The sequence below is a fragment of the Amphiprion ocellaris genome, chromosome 12 (assembly GCF_022539595.1).
Source record: "Amphiprion ocellaris isolate individual 3 ecotype Okinawa chromosome 12, ASM2253959v1, whole genome shotgun sequence".
NCBI lineage: Eukaryota > Metazoa > Chordata > Actinopteri > Pomacentridae > Amphiprion > Amphiprion ocellaris.
Window position 1 is genome coordinate 23,866,128 of NC_072777.1, and position 20,889 is coordinate 23,887,016.

Consider the following 20,889-nt stretch of genomic DNA (forward strand, 5'->3'; position numbering starts at 1 on the left):
CTGAAACAACATGAAGGACAAAAGAAACTCAATACACAGATATTTTTCTTTTTCAAAGTAGAACTTTTATTCTGTGTTTTGGTCAGTAAGTGGTGCATAACTTAACACATCCATTGGGACATAGTTGTTTTGAAAAAAAAAATGCAGTTTGACTTTCTCAACCAATGCTGTTTTGCTGGTCACAGTGCTTGTGAAAATGTGCTGATCTCTAATAACATATAGTACAACAGTTTTGTGTGTCTTTGGTATGTATATTACAGGAAAATTCTTAAACAACAGACAATAATAAAAACAAACACAAGTAAAAGACGTGCTGTAAATGTTACAGGCAGTTGTAGAGCACCACTAAAGATATCTTCCAAAATTGTTTCATTTTTCCTAAAACTGCAAAGGCACACACAAGGTGAATCGGGGAAAGGGATGAATTTGACTTATAAAATATTATTCAGCTTGAATACCTCTGTTGGCCATGTAACTTCTTAGCAAATTTAAGACCTTTGAAGATTTGAATGAAGCAGTTAAACTTGTAAAACTTACAACCATATTTTTCCGTAATCTACAATCTCAGTTTGAAATTTTGTAAACTGATCTATTCCTCTGAGTAGTTCAATGTTTTGTAAGATTTTGAGGTCTTTGTCAAATCACGTTGAGGCAATCAAGAACCCAGAGAAAGAGCAGTGAACATTATCTGCAGCAAATATACCATTACTCTCCTCATCGGGGACCTGAACATAGACTCTATCACCTGCATGCAGCATAAGAACAGCACTGCCTGACATCTGATCCAGGAAGCCCTTGTTGTACTCATCATAGGTGAAAAGAACTGGTTCATCATTTTTGTAGAGGGCCACCAATGCATTGGCACCATTGACATGCGTATGATAGCTGAAATAGTAAAGGCCTGGCACCTGGCAGGTAAACACACCACTGTGGCTGTCATAATGGTGCTCTCCATTGTACAGAACCTGGTTGAACACAATAGGGGTTGCAGCTGGAGGGTAGGCCGTGGTCAGCACAGCACTAAAGGCAGACATAGGAGCCTTCACCATCTCATGAGACATCAGAACCTCATGGGATTTGATCGGCATGCTCTTCTCATGGTGGTAGATGATCTCTCCTGGTGGACCAGGAGGACCAGGAGGACCAGCAGGTCCTGGGAGACCATCATGACCTCTGGCACCTGGAATTCCAGGGGGACCATGAGGACCAGAAATGCCCTTAGCTGTGAGACCAGCTGGACCTGGTGGACCTGGAAGACCTGGATGTCCCTTGAGTCCAGCGGGTCCTGATGGACCAGGGGGCCCAACTGGTCCCATGGGTCCTGGCATTCCACTCTCACCACTTTTTCCTGGAGCTCCTGGGGGGCCTGTGTGTCCTTTAAGCCCTGGGGCACCATTTGAACCTGGGAGCCCTGGGGAACCAGCATGGCCTTGAGCACCTTTTGGACCTTGAGCACCATTATGACCTGGAAGTCCTGGAGGACCTACTGCGCCAGGGCTGCCTGGTTTTCCAGTGAAACCCTGAGCTCCTTGATCACCTTTGGTTCCTCTTGGGCCTGGTGCACCTACCATACCAATGTCGCCTTTGGGTCCTACTGGGCCTCCCTCACCCTGGAATCCTCTTGAACCCTGTGGACCAGCTGGACCAATAGGACCAGGAGCACCTGGCTGACCAGTAAATCCAGTTGGGCCTGGCTCTCCCTTCTGACCAGTGGTTCCGGGAGTACCGGGAGATCCTCTGCCACCTGGGATTCCAGGTTCACCTGTTTTGCCAACTCCTGGCATGCCAGGTGAGCCTGGCTGACCGGCAGGACCCTGTGGACCTTTCGCCCCCATAGGTCCGGGCATACCTGGGGTACCATTCTGGCCTGGTTTTCCAGGTGCTCCAGTGCCTGGAGGTCCAGTGTGACCCTTGGGACCTGTCATACCCATTGGCCCAGGGGCACCATCTCTTCCTGGCATGCCAGACTTGCCGGGCTCTCCAGGATAGCCAGTGGCACCAGGTTTACCAACTCCAGGCTTGCCTGGCATACCAGATGGGCCCATTGGTCCAACTGGGCCTGGTGCACCTTGAACCCCAGGAACTCCAATGCCCCTCTCTCCTTTGGCACCAGGAATACCAGGAACACCAGGATGTCCCTTCAAACCAGGCTCTCCTCTATGTCCCATTGGCCCAGGGAGTCCAGCTGGTCCAGGTTTTCCAACAGCAGAAAGTCCAACAGGTCCAGGGGTTCCAGGTGCACCAGGGGCACCTCTGGGACCCATTGCACCAGTTGCACCAGTTGCACCTCTCTCACCAGGAATGCCAGGAGCTCCTGGCTTTCCAGGGCCACCTGGGGTTCCAGGTTTACCTGCATGAGAGTAGCCAGCGGGTCCAGGAGGTCCTGGTGGGCCTTGTGGTCCAGTATGTCCTACACCACTTTTTCCAGGAGGTCCAGGTGGTCCCATTGGTCCTGGCTCACCAGGAGGACCTTGAGCACCTGGCGCACCTGCAACAGCTAGAGAATACAAAAATACAAACACGCTTAAGGGAAACATTCCACTTAATAAACTTCACATATTGTAATGTAACTGTGTCAGTGTCAAATTGTAATGTAAGCAGACCATCATTCTGAAGCACTGTGTGCCATTGAAGTATATTATGTAAAATGGCCCTTTGCCTTTGAATATCCCAAGCTTTGGTATTTTACTCCATAAAATCACAGCCTGACTCATGACACTGATCCCTGTGATGGTGAGGTGGGTTATGGAAACAGAACTTTTGTTTTTCCTTTTTTTTCCAAGATAGTTTTCACAGCACCACTGGTCAGAGGTGTTTTTCTCACAAAGCTTATGTATGCTGGCAATGCACCAGTACACCAGCTCTTGTGCACTGCATGTCTTGTGATTTGCCAACACTTTCCTGCACCCTTTACTTTCATGCACTATCCATGGCAGTGAATGTATAGTTAGTGGTCTGAAAATTGTCAATATCACCTTGATGCATTTCCTGGCCAAAAGCATAGAGATCATAAGTAAGGTCAAATTAATGCTGCATATATGTGCACTAAACTGGCAGTTAATATGTTATTTTTACTGAAGGTTATTTCTTCCTGATCTGTATTATGCCAATAATAGGATACCCATCTTCTACTATGTGAAAATGGAGGCACAGTTTCCTCTGTATCATATTTGTGTTTTGTTTTTGTTTTTTTTGACTCATGGTGACCCCTTCAACACCAAGGCCAACAAGGCAAATAGCTGCTTTTTCTCTGAAATCAATTGTTGTTATTGTTTGTAAATAATGCCTCTTAATTTTAAACTTTAGTTATTTTATTGTTGCTAATTTTAGCTGCTAAATAGATCAAAGCTCATTTATAACTGTGACATTTCAATGCATCTTGAATTTCTTTATAAAGCTGCAATTGCAACCTTCAATATTACATTTACAACCCTACGTATATATAATTTGATGACTATGTAAAGAATTTAGGAGCCTCTTAGGTATTGCAGTAAAATCTTTAAAATTATCTGCCTGGATTAAAATGGCATTAAGAATCCAAAAGTATTGAATTGAATTGTGCACAAACAGCATCTGTGATTACTGCTATCATTCAGAATTCTTCTGTACACCATAGTTGTGGATGCTGAAAGAGAAGTAGGACCTGTCAAAAACACAAATCCAACAGTGCTGACCTCTCTTTTGAATTTGTGTTTTGAGAGGAGAATGATGTGACAAGGCTGTCATTTTCAAGCCACATAAGGGCCGTGCCTGAAATCCCACAGGGGATATTTGTGCCAGAACTGGACCTTTTGGCAGCCAGAAACACCACAAACTGAAGGTGATGATGCTGGCCACAGTAGCTGACCCAGGATGTGAACTGCCCGTGGCCTGTAAACACTAAACACTGTTATGCTTAAATTCAGTTGCTTATATCCAAACTCAGTCTGGTTGCTCCAGTAATTACCCTCTCAATCTTAATTCTGCAATTTTGTTGTCGTCTTTGAAATTGGAAAAAAGCAAGCTCCACTATCTGCACTGTACAGTGAAACTCCAGTAAGTTTGATGCGGTTTGTTCGTTAGGTTTGCTGTTTGAACTTTTCAGAGTGTTTCTCTGCAGCCTCTGTTATTTTCTTTTTTCTTGTAATTGTGCGGTGTGATTTTAATACCACGAGGCAATTTGTTGGGGCGTTCCTGCAACGTGGTAACGGCATCTGCTTTGGAGATTTGTCAGGTTCTGAAATCTCATTGTCGACTTTGCTCTCTGTATTTATGTCGAGGCACACAGTCAAACCACATCAGAACCCTCTTCAAAAACAAAACGGCAGAAATAAATTCTCAAGGCAAAATTTGAGTCATTGTTTAGCTTGGGTATGAAATATAGAGTTAGACATCATCCTGACAGTTACATCATAACTACTTTTGTTTTATTTCTTTATTTTTTGAATGACACATGCACCACCAGCAACTTCCTTCATCAGATTTTATTTATCCAGAGCATAAATGTTCTTTTACAACTATACCACACCTCATAGTCATATACAGTAGAACACGTACGCAGCGGTTCAGTGGACCTAATTGATGACACTTAATAAAGAGGGCGGCATTTTGCAGCTCTCATTTACTGTGCATGAGCCAACAGTTTGCCAGATTGCATGAGAAGAGATCTTAGTGTTCATAATGATGATGAGGATAATGACTTAAATTTGCAGCTAACTTGTAGAAATTGTCTACAAGTAATGAAAAACGCTGCTGTTTTTGCAGGTTTCATGCAGGTTATCATGATTTTCACATCAGTTATGGTCTTAATTTAGTCTGACAGCTCAGCTGACAGCAATGTAGCAGTGCAGGAACACTTGCTTTTAGTTCCTTTATTTAAACAAATTAAGCCCAATCACAAGTTATTATTATTATTGTTATTATTTTATTCTAGGAGATTCTTTATGCCTTTTTAACATGATAGTAGTGGAGTGATGCCACTTAGGACAGCTCCAGTAACTTGTTCATTTGTGAACTTCTCTAGGCTGTTTCTGAGAGTATTATCCTGGCTTTTCAGCATTTCCATTTTCAGTTTAAAAAGGCAGAAGTCCCAAAATACCATCAAGTGTCATCTGGCCCTGTTTAGCACTTTCATTTGTCTAGATTTGTTTTAATTGTTCAACAAAAAAAAAACTTGATGGATTATGGAGCTGATGAAAACTGAAAATTGTTTTGCAGCACAGCCCGCAGTAATTTGAAGTGAACAATGGGCTTGGCTGGAGTTTAATTATTATACTAAAGACAAATAGATGCACTTTTCGCACTGAGACATTCTTTCTGTTCTGACTTTTTCCCCTCCACCATTTTCATTGCAGAATACTCCCCCTCTTATTTCAAAAACTGACTTTTTATAGCAAGATTTAGGCAACTCACCATGACTCTTAACGGGGTAAGGAGTCTTGCTCACTTTCGGCACATGGTAGTACCTCTCAGGGGTTGCCTCAGCCAAAGCTAGGAGGACGAGGACAAGGCTAGTTACCCTTAGGTCCATCTTGTGAAGCTAAACCTGCAATGACAAAAAAAAGAAATTGCATTTGTGAGAAGAGACATTATTGCTCTTTGACTCAATCAGCATCCGAAAGACCATGCAACACTTTTGCTTCACTCCACAATGGAAATGATGGAAATAACTGCTTTCTAAGCTGGACAAGTTCTCAGTCTTGAAGTGAGCAGCTGTGGTATAAAGCATCCACCGGACCAAAAACGGCTTAAATGTTGCCTTTTCTTTGCTTAAATTTCTCCCAAAAATGAAAACAGACAAGCAGCTTCATAGAGGGAAATAAAATCAGTCTTTAAATCTACAGTCACAGGCAAGAACTCAGCCACAGCACATGGCTCACTCCACTTCTACCAGCAACCATCAGCACTCTGACACCAGCCCTGCTCTCAGTTAGAGCTGGGCTGCAGCTGGGAATCCCCCCCATGCACTAACCTGAAATCAGACAAAAACCACCTCACCTGGAAGGTTTACGCTCCAAAGAAACAGTCGGGGGGGTTCGGGGCGCTGCTGTCCCGGCGCTCCTATATCCTTAGTTGTTGAGTCTGTCTGTCTTGTCTGAGCGACTGCTGCTGCTTCCCAGGGCGCTGGGCTCAAGGTATTTATACCGAGCCGGTCTCCAGCACCGTGGAGGATCTACCTCGCGTGGAAGGCCCTCCCTGCTCTGATGTCATCTTTAATGACGGGTGCCATGTCCTCAGGAGGCTTGTCACTCCAGGGTGACGGTCCTCCCTCCTCTCCCTCCCTGCCTCTCCTCACTGCCTCCCCGTCTGGTTCTCTTTGTCTGTGTGGTGCAGCAATGAGGGGATTCCTGTCAGATTCTCTTCACGGTGACACTTTCTTAGTGTGTTGATTTTGTCTCATTGGGGCAAGTGTGCAGTTAAATCTACGAGCGCCGGTCCAAAATGTTCTTTATTGAGTCACACGTTTTATGCTACATTTGACAGTTTGACAGATCACCTGTTTTAGTATCCTTCTTTAGCTTTCTTAACTGCACAAACACAGGTGTTATTTTCTCATCTAAAAACATCAAGTTATTGACTAAGTGGCTTGTGAGAGGATGTTTTTCTGGAAAAGTAAAGACTGTGTGAGTCTGACAATATTTTCCTCCTGTCTGAAGACTCTAAACCTGCGAGGTTGTGGTAGACAACGCGGGCCAGACAGCTATTTTCACTCGCTTTTGGTTAAATCTGCAATTGCGCCCATCTTTTAATGGATGCTGGAAAGTTTTTCTTTTTAATCTTTAATTTCTGGGTTCGAAAGACAGAAGGCAGAGTGTACTAATTTAGATGCATTTCTTCCCTCACCAGTCAGACTTTGATTTGTGTTGGGGTTTGAATTTCACGTGTTAGAGCCTGTCATGACGCTGGCAGGTTTATGTCTGTATATTGTCTTTGTGATTTCTGTAAACTGGCGTGTGGTTTGATGCGGAGATCTACAGTGCAGGTTTAGGACACCAGGAGGCAGAAGCGAGGTTTCGTTCGAAGATGCTCACCAGCTTGGTTCTGTGAGGAGCCTCTAGTCTGCAGCTCAGTTATGGTTGCCAGGAGGAACATGTCCGTGCAGCAGTGTGGTTCTATGATATGTGCTTTTTGGATAATGATAGATATCCGTGGCACAAAAAATAAGCTGTTATGCACACAATAAATATTTGTTAGTGGATACAATCATTATGGGAACATGCAGTGATGATATACAGTCAAACAAAGAAAAACCTGACAAAAAAATTGGGAGAAACCTCAGGAAGGAATATTTACACCTGAGATGATGAAATTAGAGAATGTAAATCTATGAAGGCAACTTTCGAACATTGCAGGCAGCAGGCCTCTAGTCCAAATTTGTAATTAAGAGCATCAACACTGAGCACAGAAACTTGACAAAAAAAGCTTACATTACAGTCACAAGGTTGCTTATATCTGGCTGTTTTTTTAACTGGAATTTTCTGATGTAATAGCAACCCACAGTTAAGATAAGTAACTCTACATGCACAGAAAAACGCATCTCAGCTCAACAAGACACTTCAAATCATTGGATGTCTTGGTATCTCAGGGCCTAAAGGCAAAAACTACAGAAAACAGCACCTCTCTCCTTATTTCTTACCATCTCTTGGTAATTTTTAAGGCTTGAATGCCCCAAAAATATACTTTAATAACTTTTAATATAGATCAAACAGAAAGACTTTATTGATTCTCTTTATTGACAAAAAATAGATCAAATAAAGTGTTTAAAGCGGGATGTACGGTGGCCTGGTGGTGGAGATGCAACCTACGTACTGTGACCACAACATCCACAGTCTGATCCGCGGCAACTGATGTTGCCATCTTCTTCTTTCTCAGACCTTATTTCCTGTCTTTCTAGTCTTGGTGGTTCTGAACAGGGCTTTGATCAAAATCGACTTTTTTAGTTTTTTTTGTTCTTTTAAATGAGATCCAGATCTTATAATTATAAGATCGGGATGTTATAATTATAAGAATAGATCTTATAATTACAAGATTTGGATTTTGTAATTGTGAGGAAAAAGTCAAGGTGGCTATCAATCTGCTATTTGAGAAGTCAGAGACATTATGGCGCTACCTGATATCATTGTGTGTCCTGTGTTAGCTCTCTATGAGTTCATCCATCAGCTGTACTGGCTTTATCCTGTAGAGGGTAACGGCGGAGTGTACCCTGGACAGGCCGCCAATCTGTCACAAAGAGGCAAAAGACGGTGCTCGATCACACTCACAGCTATGGCTAATTTAGCATTACGACTTAACCTATCATGCATGTCTTTGAACTGTGGTAGGAAGCCAGGGCACCCGGAGAAAACCCACATTAAGAACATGCAAACTCCAAACAGAAAGGCCTTCTTGCTGTGAGGCAACAGTACAAACCACTGCACCGATGTGCCGCCCAGATTGAATATCAATACAAGTTTTTTTAGACATAGCATTTGGGGAAATATCATCTCAAATGACGTTTTCTGTGAACGGATGTAAACTTGTCCCAGAAACTGCAAGAAATCACAGAAATACAGTGAGTTACACTGTAGACTGCAACTAGAGCTCCATTTTAACCTAAATCTGTTTCCATTTTGGATTGCTAAATACACAGAATTAGCTGCTAACAGTTGCTTTTTGCTACATATGAGATAAGTCTTATTTCTTTGTTTGTGTGTGAATGCGTTGAGCTTCTGTTTCGTTGAGATTGCACTTGGTTTTCTTCTTTTTTCGGCATTGCTCGGTAGATATTCACTGGCTTACAGACTGGATGTGTAGGTGAGCCGCTGGGCTGATGTGGGCTGCACAGCTTACAATTTTGCATTATCTGTCAATCATTGTAATCCGTGTGTTTCATGCTGTGTTCACCATCCAACTGGGAGCTCAAACCGAGGGTTTGATTTTCCATAGTTTGTTTGTTTGTAGCTATTTACATCCAATCTGTTTTTAATCTTTTACTATATTTTATGTTTTATTGGTATTTTGTTTTTTCCAGCTGTAACATCAAGTCTCTGCAAACACCATATATGTTTATATATGTATATATAAAAAACAATGTTAGTTCAAGTAGTCATCTGCAAGTACACATTCATCAAAATTTGTAAGTGCTTCTACCCTCTTCTCTGCACTTTTGATTGCCAAATAAAAGCAGAAATGCCAAACTGTACAATGAAAATTAAATTTAAAAAAAAAAAAAAACAAGAACTAGGACTAATGGTAAAAATATCCAAGAAATGAAGTCCTATGTTGGTCTGAGATTACACAACATCAGACCGAGCTGTAAGATGTGGGATATGACGGTAGATCATTTCATCCCATGCAGTGTATCATCATGGATGACAACCAATGACGCATTAAAGGCAAAATGTGAAGTGAAATGACTCAAGGCAAATTAATGTCCTCCTCTTCATCAACTTTACATGTGTTGTACGTGAAAGTCCTGGTTGGCACTGTCACTGTGCAACATATCTTTGGTTTTGGATAAACCTTTCCTTCCCTTTAACCTTATCATTTAAACTGCCAACATGTCAGCAGCCACAGATGAGCCGCGGGCATCTTCGGTAAACTCTTTGAATGAAATGACAGAGTAGGGTGGGGGTGGAGTCGACATTTAACAACTTTCTAAGCTGCAGATATGGCAGTGCATCTCACCATGAAAGTGGCTGTGACCGCAGTGAGGCATAGCTGCTTTTTATTTCAACTGGATTTTTTATTTTTTTTATCTCCCCCCTCTTATTTTTGGTGTGTCAGAATTAATGCCTCCCGATCTAAATCTGTCTGCTGTGAGGTTTAATGTAAGCAGCTACTTAGATTCACATGCCGGTTTTTGGGTAAACTCATGCTGTGTATGGCAAGAGGCAGTCACTGAGTGTAAACATGTAATTAGGAGAGGAGGTGAACTGTATGGAAAGCAGTTCTAATACAGTACGATATGAACTCGTCCGCGGTGATTTTCAGACACTTGTTGCTGGCAGGGTGGGTGGTATTTCTGGGAAGGGTCTGTTGTAACCATTGTTTTGCTCCTCCAAGCTTCTTAACATGCTGCCACTTCACTCCAGACGTGACTTAATGCTCCTTTGGTGACTTTAATTAACTCTGATGATGGCAGAGCTTCCCCCCAACATGCTCAGCTTCTGTTTTCCACATTATCTTGAAACAATGTTTATGCTTCAGTCACTTTTTTGTTTCTAAATCATTCTGAAGAGCTGTACTTTGCGCCCATTTGTTGATCCCTTTTTCAGACTTTCATTGTCTTGTGCTGTTCATTTATTGTCATGTGGTGTTTTACTAGACATAAATGCATTTTCTAAATTTTCATATCGTTAAAACTGCTTTATCCTTCTTTTTTTTGGGTCCCACACAGGCTGGGTGTCCTACTTTGAAGATTCTAACTTTGTTTTTCTACTTAGCTTTAATTCATTGAAGAAAATAAGCCAGCCATTCAAATGCTAAATTTAGAGTCCAAGCTATACTGAAGATACAGATATTTGATAACATATCAGCCAATATTCAGTCAAGTTATTGAATTTTTTGATTAAAGGATCTGTTATGTAATGAAGAGGGCATATTACAGCTAATAATTTAGTTTTCTCGTGCACTGACTTTATTAAAAACACAGTTTCTAAATTACCTCAGACATTTTGTTTCTCATTTCTGTACTCAAGCTGCAATAAGCTTACATTGGCTAATTAAATCTTGTAAATGCATGCAACAGTGCAACCTACGAAACCAATATAGTCCATTTTGTTTTAGGTATCATACTTTTTATGATATGTGTTGTGAATCACAGTTGCATCTCTTAATGATGAAGTATATTCAGTAATTAACTTTCATACTATCCTGAACCAGAACTGGATATCTTAATACTCTATTGGCTGCTGGTAATTTGAAAATATCTGTATAAACCAAGACTGGGACTTTAACGCATTAATTTCGACTAATTAATTATAGAAAAAATTTGTTCAAAGAAATAAAATATTTAATCGCACCTTTCTCAGTTCCCTAATTTCTGGCATACTGATAACATTGATGCACACTCCAGCCCAGTAGGTGGCGGTAATGTACCAAAAGTCTATTTGCCAGCCGTGAAGAAGATGCACAGGACGCATAAAGTTTGTGTTGGCCAGTGATGGAAGACGAGACCGCTTTGAGCTTGTTGGGCGGAAAGTTTACTTTTAAAAATCTTCCTGACGGAAGCTTGGATAAAAGCGTGGTTTTGTGCAAATTGTGCAGCAAAGAGTTTACGTATCACCGCAGCACTTCAAGCCGACGGTATCACCTCAATGCAAAACATGTTGCTGTTAGCACCAGAGCTAACGTTAGCTACGACAGTCTTGGTACCGGCTAGCGGTGTAGGCAGCCCACAATAGACCACTTTTCAAGACATTGAAAGTGCTTAAGTTTACAAAAAGTCTTAAAATCTTGAATATAGTCACTGCAATTGCACTTTGAGTTTGCAATAATCATTAAATCTAGTAGACAGATGAAAAATGCACAGATGAATATAAAAGAAACATTTTTGTTGTTTAAGTTATTCCTCCACCAAGGAGGGGGAGCCTTGGCTGAGTTGTGTGATGATTGGTGTTGGTTTGTCTGTCTGTCTTTTAATAACTTAATTATAAACTTTTAGTTAAAAAAGTATAAATAGAAATGTATATTCCTAAAAAAGAACCATCAAAGTTCCACCATTTGTCAGACCCAGAAGCTATGAAACAGAATTAATCTATAGATTTTCAACTTTTTGAAGGTCCTTGAACTACTTATGCTTATGTTCTGTGCCTTACAGTGGGTTCACCTAACTAAATCCAGGCTTTTAATCAACAAAATCACTTTTTTCTATATGTATCATTTTTAAATGTTATAAATTTTTAATTATAATCACGTGTATGCCTATTCACTGATTCATCTGTCATCCAAAATTCATTTAAATTGAAAAACTTTACTTATTTTGTCAAATATTGCTATTTGACAAAAATGTGATTAATAGCTATTAATTACGCCTGTAATTAGTTAGATTCATGTTTTTAATCGCATCCCACCACTAATATAAACACATAAATTTGGCAGTAAAAAAACATCAGTATAGCCCTAAAAACAATCTTGTCAATGCACTATTGTGGACTAACTATGGTTTTAAAATACCCCAAATCTAGAAGAGTGTCATTTCTGCACTTTCTTGTTACATATACACCACTGGGATCAGTAATAAACTTACATTGGCTATTTCATGAGACTGGTCAATTTATCTCTCTCCAGGTCTCTTTGTGATATGCACTGATGAACCTAAAAAAAAATATATCCATCCCTTCCTCAGCAAACAGATGCTGCCCAAACAGCTTCTATCCACCAAACCATGGACCTACCAGTTGTTGGCTTCGACATGGAGATACTTGTAGGCTGCTCAGATCTAAGTAGTCTCAATAGTATTTTTGGCACACCCCCTGTGAAACAAGACCCACAGTGGCATGGACTCTCTAAGACCTCTGAAAGTATCCTGAAGTATCTGTTTCCAAGACTTCAGCAGCAGGTCCTTTAAATCCTCAAGACTCCACACCACATGTACTCCCACTACTTGGGAAATGCTCTGACAGTCCATCAAAAAGAAGTTTTTTTAAACTGCAGGAACTTGTGGGCCATTTGAGGACGGCTCCAGCTCTGTGTATGTTTTGAACACAGGAAGCGTCCCTCTAGAACATCAATCAGGGTGCTTTTTGAGGGAGTAAAATGTTCCTAGTCATGGGTATGTGTTTCTAAATCGCCATTTGAAACTTCTGTACTGGTCTTTATACGATTGGTAACACAAAGCAAACCTTCATTGTTTGATTTCCTACACGCTCATAGAAGTGGAGTTATGTCAAGTAACTATTTGTTGTTGTTTTCGCACAATCAAAGTTATTGTGGCCGAAGCTGTTGGATCCTACATCTCAGTGGAAACAGAAATCATAAAAAGCCTGAATATGCGGTCGTTCACATTGGTGCCACCTTGCACCTGCACTAAGTTCCTAAACTTTTAAAGTCTAAAACCACTTGAGTCCGTTAACCTGCCCATTTCTCCCACATTGTGTTCTCTTTCTCGCTAATATATCCCAGAATTTGACATTCCCAAGATGCAAAATAATCAGCATTATTGTATTTTTCGGAATTTTAATACACTATTTAAGACAACATTTTTGTCCAGCTTTGAATGTGTGTAAACAGCGACTTGTACATACAGTTTAACCCTGACATTATTACAGGTCAATGTTGACCAAACCCTGGCTTTAAAAATTTTTTGTAATCCATCAATCAATCCAATATGACATAACATATTAAAGGAATTCCCTGGATTTACATCTTATCAGCCTCTTAGTAGCCTTATGGTTCAAGAACCACGTCTTTTTTCTGTGACTGACTTGTTTTTGGCAGGGATATGCAATACAAATTTTATTTTCTGCAGTTTCTGTAACACTTTCTCTAGTATTTTTATCTTTCTGGGCTGTCTTTTCTCCATTTTGTCCCAGAGATTTGAGGATGTCCTGGAGCCTGAGAGAAAGAAGAACATAATTGCAGGTTGATGCGCCTAAGCCAGCAAGGAAGAGTGTAAAGCAGGAGCTAAAGATAGAGTGTTTGAGCTGGGAAGTGACGGTGGCTCAGATTTAACGTTTTAATAAACCAGATACGCCACTAAGAGGCACTTAGAGCTTTATGAATGGAAGGACTGAAGCTGGACCTCCTTGCTTAGTGTTGGCTGCAATTACAGGGATCCAAAGACAAAAATCATGGTCAGAAGCTTGACCAACCTGGGGCTAGCGGCAATTCAGAATAGCAACCAAAAGCCCTCGCTGCAACCTTCTGCATTTTCTTTTCCTTTTTCATCCTGACAAAATCTTGCCTGAGTCATTATGAAATTCTGGAAAGGTTGGTCTCATGTGAAAGAAGAATTAAAGCCAGAGCTCCTGGCTTACCAAATCTGATTTTGCTCTCATTTCAGGATTTATTTTAGGAGCAGGTAGTGGGTTATTTTAAAGTCAATTATCTTAATCAAAGCTGAGCGAGTGCTATAATGACCAGTACTTTTCATTTTTACTGTACCTCCCACTGCAGCTCATAATCAGCAGCATTTTGCAGGGGTGGTGTTTCAATCTGTCTATCTCAGCAGCTGAAAAAGATCCACACAATTGCACATCTGAAACTTTGATATGTTTATATGTTTCATCTCGTCTTGTGTGTAAACTATGTAGGCCAAAAACCTATAATAGAAAGTTGATTAAGTCAAGTATCTGTGTTTACATAAGTTATCCCATTATATGCAACTGCTAGGTAAATGATTCAAATGGAGTATAAAAGCAAATATGAAACTTTTAATCAATTAAACATTTTTTTCACCATTTGTCAATAAAATCCATTATATTTTTATATTGTAAACTCTACTGTAATGTACAGTAATGTAAGCCCTTTAGCTAGCAAACTAATGCTAAAAAAATGAACTATCTAGTGCTACTTTTTAAGTTTAGTTTGGTTAACATTACCTGAAACAATGTCAAGAATGGTGCAAAACCAAAGACTTATTTCTATTCTAGTTTTTGCTCTAGCTCATTGTCTTGGTAGCCCAAGGTAGCTAACGTCGTTTTATTAGCATGAGGTAGCTATCTTTGTTAGCTTACTGGTAAAAATGTTACAGCAGTGACACTACAACAGTAGGACTGATGGAATGTAGCTGAAAAATCACAAAAAAAGATTTTATTTCAGTTGAAAAGAATAATCTCACCTTTATACATATAAAGACAACAAGTAACAAACAGGGTGTTGTACTGGGAATACAGCTCTGCTTTGCTTTTAGCTCTTAACCTCTTTTCAGAAAGCAGTTTTGATTTCAGTTGATAATGCACTGTAAATAAAAAAATCTGTTAAAAAAACATACATAAAAACCCTAAAAATCTCTCAGCCAGACTGCAAGATACACTATGTTAAAAATGGCAGGATACTGTAATATTTGAAAATTGCAAAAACAAATTATCCATAAAATGTTTATTTTTTTTAGCTGATGTACATACAACAAAATCACAATTTTACCCATATAAAAGGGCACATTACTATCTGTTAACATATGTAAACAAATTTTCACTTTAATACACTTAATTTTTATTTCAAATCATAGCAAATATCTTTCATCATGCATATCAATTTCTTTTTTGTGATTTCACTAAACAGGAAAGTGTAAATTAGTAGGAAATTGTAAAAATGAAGTTACAATTTACAAACTGTTAAAAATAGTTTTTTGGGTTTTTTTTTTTTTTAAATGTGTGTGTTCCAGAGTTGATAGCCCTTTATGAAAATACTTGAGCCATATTTAGGTCTGCGATGTTGCGTTTTACAGATGCTGTTGAACATGCTACACTGTCACTGTATTCGGGTATATGTGGAACGAGATTCATTATTTTGTAAATTTCAGTTGTGTGTGTGGAAGAAACAGAAATATTACATAAGGCAAACAAAGAATGTAATGATTACATTGAGAAAAAAATAGCTTTTATAAATTTGCAAAGCGTTTACTGCATTTGGCACTTTAAGGTCTACATATCACAGTACATTTGTTTCACTATTCCGAGATGTTTGGCACATTACTTTTATGATTTTCTAGCAGCTTTACAATGAGAAGGGACATTCTTGCAAAATGAAGGCCCACTGACCACTGTATCCTGTTGGCCTGCACCAGCACTGAAAACAAGTTTGTATTACAATGTGGGTTTTACGTGCTTATGGTAAAGATCCAACACCTTCTGTAAATGGTCACCATAAAGCCTTTACTCTCTTTTTCTATGGGTTCTGCACTGGGAACTGTACTTTATATCATAGCCCACTAAAGCTCAGTGGAATCCAGTTGTTGCTGTGAAACTCAAATTCTGTTTGTTGCCTCTGAAACTCATAGTTATAATAGCATGTCCCCCCTCACGTTCATTCCCATGGTCCTCCAGCATCTCTGGGAAGCACAGCAGACTGAGACCTGCTGCTAACTCACTGTGGAGGTGGTGTTAGTGGCAAGAAAAGGTGTTAGAGGCCAAACCCAACGTCTTGAACAGCTCCATCACTATTATGTTTATGTTTTTGTGGAAGAAACGCCAGCGTTTACCAAATTACGCAGGGCTCGAAATAATTATGGTGCACATGGACAAAAATGGAAAGAGCGACAGCAGCTGGCAGCTTCTGCAAACATCATAAGCAAACGTGTTTAAGAGTCATCTCTGTTTTTTATAATTTGACTTTGAGCGATTATGAAATATAAAAAATGAAAGGATTCAATCTCCGGTTGAAAGGTGGAGCCACATTGACCCATCAGTGAACAGGCAGTCATTTGACTGTGTTTTTGTTGTGTTGTTTTTCAGCTTCTTTTACATGCTGAACTCCTCCTGGTTTTTGTTTACTAAATCAAAGGTAACACCCAGTCTTTTTCTGAATTTAAACGGCACTTAGAGCAAAGTAATCCTCAGAAAGAATGAGAATTGATTATATTGAGAAGGATCAAAACAGGACAGACAAATAACAACATGTTTTCCTGCAAAGTAGCTGTTTCCAATAAAACCATTGAACATTTTCTGGGCTAAGATGTGATGAACTTAATATTTTTGTAACAAATAAATCTCAATAGTTGGCCTGGATTGCTGATTGTCTTTTGGAAGTTGGCTGAGCTGATGAAACACCAATGCAATTACCTCATTCTGAAGCAGTCCAACACTGTTTTGACTGTCACTGAGGAAAAGAATTGAAAGCTAAGCGTTTAGAATGCTACTCAAACTTGACGACATTAACACTTGGTTGTAGAGGGTCACAGTATAGCTGTCACAAAGAAATCCGCATCTGAAGAAGGGACCTGCACATCAAGTACTGTAAACTGATTGTTTTTGTCACGGAAAGCTGTTTTTTTCTTGAGAGTCCGGGCATGCATTTCAGAATAGTCTATAGATCTTCTAGCAGAGCAACGAAAGCAAAATTCTTCTCCAGTGTAGTTAGGATTAGTGCCTTTTTTGTCAGTATTTGCCAATTTTGGGCGATAAATTCAGAGTTTTTCATATTTGTTTGATTTCTTTACTCTGTGATTGGGTTGAAATTTTTGATTTCTAGGAAGAGTAGAATGTTACACTCACCAGTGTATCTCAACATCATTTATTGAAGATTTGAGCAACCCTAAAGCCATGACAAACCACACATAATAATTGTTCCTCCAACTTGCACAGGTTATTTAGTCAGGAAGGAGCTTAAACTTTAGGACACCTCTAACCACCATGGACAAAGGACCTCTCTTTGTGTCCTGTATTGTTTTGCAGTGGATTATTTGGGTCCTAGAGGTTGTGGAGTGGGGTCTCTGTGGATCCAGTTTGTTCCACTGCATCCCACTGATGCTTGATCATTTGTGTCTTGAGACTGAGATAATTGTTTTGCTTCTTAAGCCATCCCTGAGCCTTTTCTTGCAGTGTGGCAGAGCATCTGTCCTACTAGTGGAGGCCACTAGCTTTGCAGAGTGATGTTGCTGTGGGGTTTTCTCAAGGTTTCCCTGCCGAACATTGTATTCTAACAAGGTGATCAATTTTATTCACTTTACTTGTCAGTGGTTTTGATGTTGTGACTGAATGGTGTATACACTGGGCAACACACTCAATGACAGTAACCACTGGAGTTCTGATTGTCGATGACCCCAAAAATCCCACAAGTCCATTTATCCTGTGTTCTTTTACCAAAACAAACGTGGATGCCAACTAGAAGCTTGCACTGTTTAGATGAAGTGACATTTTCTTTGAAAAAGCCAAAAAAGGAGGAACAAAAAGCTCAGTGTTTGGCTGAGATCCTGGTTAGAGAGGTGTGTAGGACTGGGAAGCCTACGGGGGGAACTATAGGAGATTGAACTTTGTACAATAAAACTAGACTCAGGTAGAGCTGCAACTGTTCCCACTTTCCACTTTTGACACAAGTACACAAATACTGTCATCGATTGCTGATGATGAAAATGTTTCAGAAATTTGTAGACCAACAACCAAGTGACTGGAAAGTTTAGGATTAGAATATTTACATATCACGCAATATGATATCCCCTGTAATGGAAACCCAAAACTAACATATGACTGTCACTGCTTTTTTTGTTTAACACCAAGGTGCTGTCTCCAAATGCTGACTTTCTTATATGGCTGTCGAGAAGAGGCATCAAGATGTCCATAACGTAATCAATTTTGTATAAAAATCCAGAAGAATCTTTTATTAGGAGTGTACACATTAGGTTTAATTAGGCTCTCTGTTGTCTAAATTAAGGGTCTAAAGTTGAACTGTGGTTGCGGGAAGTACTTTTAATACTGAACCCTCTTGTAGCCCTAAAGATCTCAGCCCTTCACCTGTTGGATGTTTATTTACGCCCAATGAACTTGGGTTCTGGCTTCCAAATGTACGCTTTAACAGCTCTTTATGGTATCGTGAACCCAGTGCTTATCAGCCCTGGTGGCCTGTGTCCTAAATATACTGGAATCTGTGTAGATTTCCCTCACTGGGCCAGTCTCCTCGCTCAGGTCTGTTGTTGTTTTTGTCGGTTTTGATTTTATTTTAGGTGTTGGGCTGGGAAGAATCCCTGAGAACCATTCTTAGCACAGTGGGAAGAATGCGTAAGGAAGTTCAGAAGCCCTTGGCTCTTTTTTCCCCTTCAATCCAAAGAAACCCAGCATCCCTCAGTAGAAATGAATAAGCAGCAAGTTGCATTCATCTCACGAGCAGTATAAATATCTCTGGTCTGATTTGCACCACAGCTGATGAATAGATACATGCATGTGGATGTAGTGAAAGCTATTATATCCATTAGAGTGGCTTAAATAAGATTTAATATGTACTCCCAGAGGACATATGCAATGCAAAACTAGCTGAATAGTGTATTTCTTTAATTTTTTTAGGGTCTTGCATCACAGCAAAGGCAACATCTGGATTTAATGCAAAAATGTCACATTTTTATCTAGTGTATCAGCATTGCTGTGAAATGTTTCATACTTCCATTCCATTTAAACTGTTCGCAGAATGAGAAAAAAACATCAAAGTATGTGTTGTTTACAGGGGAGCTCGAGAAAGGACACAGTGAGGTTGCAGAGGAATGATACAAAGCTCAGACACTGCAGTCTTTCTGCTGTGATGAGGCATGTAAACATAGTCTGAAGGCTGCCGCTCTTCCCAAGATGGGGCTTCATGTTTCCAAAAGTTACTGCAGGACAGCTTTATGGCCTTGAATCTTACGTTGTTGACACCAACACTCAGTGGTAAGGTTTGCATCTAAATCAGCTTGTCATCTGTGTGCTGCACTTCCGTGGATAGCTGCAGAAATAGAATGTGGATTAAACAGCCGAGAACGGCCAGATTAAAATAGACTAAACTGCAGCAGAATAAAGGATGCTTCAAATAAGCTGCTCAGTTGGAAGTCTGGTAAACTTTCACATGTGAATTCACACTGCTGAGCAGATTCAAGCCATGTTAAAAGAGTTGACCTTAGAGGGAAGTAATCATAATAGCTTTGTCCCACCACCCAATGTTGTATACACTTGCTCTACTGGTGTATACAGTAAAATTGTCAGAAAATGTTTTGCAATCAGTCATGCTACAGATACCGTGTGTTCCTGGAGTACATACGGTGAAATTGTTATCTTTTTATCAGTCTGACTGACTGGGCATACATCCTGTTTACACTAGTGGTACTTTTAAGTTGTTAGGCTCACAGTGGTATGACGGAAATGATGGGTTTCAGCTGTAATCGATACAGCTGCCATATCAGTAATGGTAAAACACACTGGTGCTTGAGGTGCATAATTGTGACCTGGATCATCCTGTTGAGCTTCAAGTTAATTTTTTATTACATCTTTCAGGATTTCTCTTGGGGTTTTCACTTATCTGTCACATTGCACTGCACTTAAATTTTAATTGATGTAATCTTAAAAAAAACAAAAAACGATTAAGCCATTGACTGTATATAAAGATGGACCAGCCCCCTGTGACATCACCCATTCGTTTCTTGAAGAGCAGTTTTGACGCTCAGCGTGGTAGCTCTGGTTGTTACCATTTTGGCAATCCCTGACTCCTCCTGGCTAATCCGAAAATGAGCAAAGAGGTGGAGCGACAGTAAAGTGGAGGCGAGCCATGCAAATGTCTCTGGGCCATAGACTATCTTGTGTTGGTAGCTACATATTTCACTGAAAGCAACTTCGCCCTTAATTATGCACAACTTTAAGTTTTAATACAATTTAAATACAATTCAAGATTTCACGGACAGGGAATTAGCTGAAGAGACCAAAACTTTTTTTCTACCAGGCTGTAAAGATGTTCATCCTGCTGTATTTGGGTATTTTAACATAATCATCTATGAGGATTGATTCACTTTTGGGGACAGCTTCAAGTGGCTATTCAAGGAACTGCAGTTTTTGGCTTCATTTTTCAGCCCTGGAGTTTGTTACTTAGCTAATATGTGCCCGACTGTGCAAAATCCAAGTTAAAACTGACTAGCTTATTGGAATTAACAAAACACCTAGCTTGGTCTGGTATTATGACTAGCAGTTAGCCAGCCATCTAGCTTAGCAGCATTCACAGTTCCCACAATAGCTCACTAACTAGTTCACAAGTAGTCAACAAATTGCGAACCTTTCCTTTCCCATGTGGCCAGGCCATTAGAAAGAAGTGAATATTCTTCAAAACTTTTTTCAGTTGATGCAATGGTCATTCAGCTGTTTCTATTAAAAAGTTGTGGCCGGATCATTTGACAGATAGCCGGTCAATCCAATGAATGGTTTGACTTGCTCCCATGTATCAAACAGGGGGGCTGCCCATGGAGCGGTAATGACCACTGGTTAGGTGACCTCAGCCAACCCTCCTCTACACTATAATTACTGGGAGCTCATTAAAACCACA

The 20,889-nt window shown here is 40.1% G+C and overlaps 2 protein-coding genes across 2 annotated transcripts in view; one reads left to right on the forward strand and one right to left on the reverse strand.

Annotated features, from left to right (window-relative positions):
• nt5dc1 (5'-nucleotidase domain containing 1) overlaps positions 1–20,889 on the forward strand; it is an 86,682-nt gene that overhangs the window by 5,204 nt on the left and 60,589 nt on the right. The gene's annotated exons all lie outside the window — the stretch shown is intronic.
• col10a1b (collagen, type X, alpha 1b) lies at positions 43–6,134 on the reverse strand. The gene is made up of 3 exons (XM_023296956.3): positions 5,977–6,134; positions 5,392–5,524; positions 43–2,497 (listed from the first exon to the last, which is right to left on the reverse strand). The coding sequence occupies exons 2-3, from the start codon at positions 5,507–5,509 to the stop codon at positions 642–644; spliced, it is 1,974 nt and encodes a 657-aa protein (XP_023152724.1). The 5' UTR covers positions 5,510–5,524; positions 5,977–6,134; the 3' UTR covers positions 43–641.

Coding starts and splice junctions, on each gene's coding strand:
- col10a1b (XM_023296956.3), bottom strand. CDS start 5,509: ATGGACCTAAGGGTAACTAGCCTTGTCCTCGTCCTCCTAGCTTTGGCT. Junction 2,498..5,391: donor TTACCCCGTTAAGAGTCATG/GTGAGTTGCCTA, acceptor TGTATTCTCTAG/CTGTTGCAGGTGCGCCAGGT.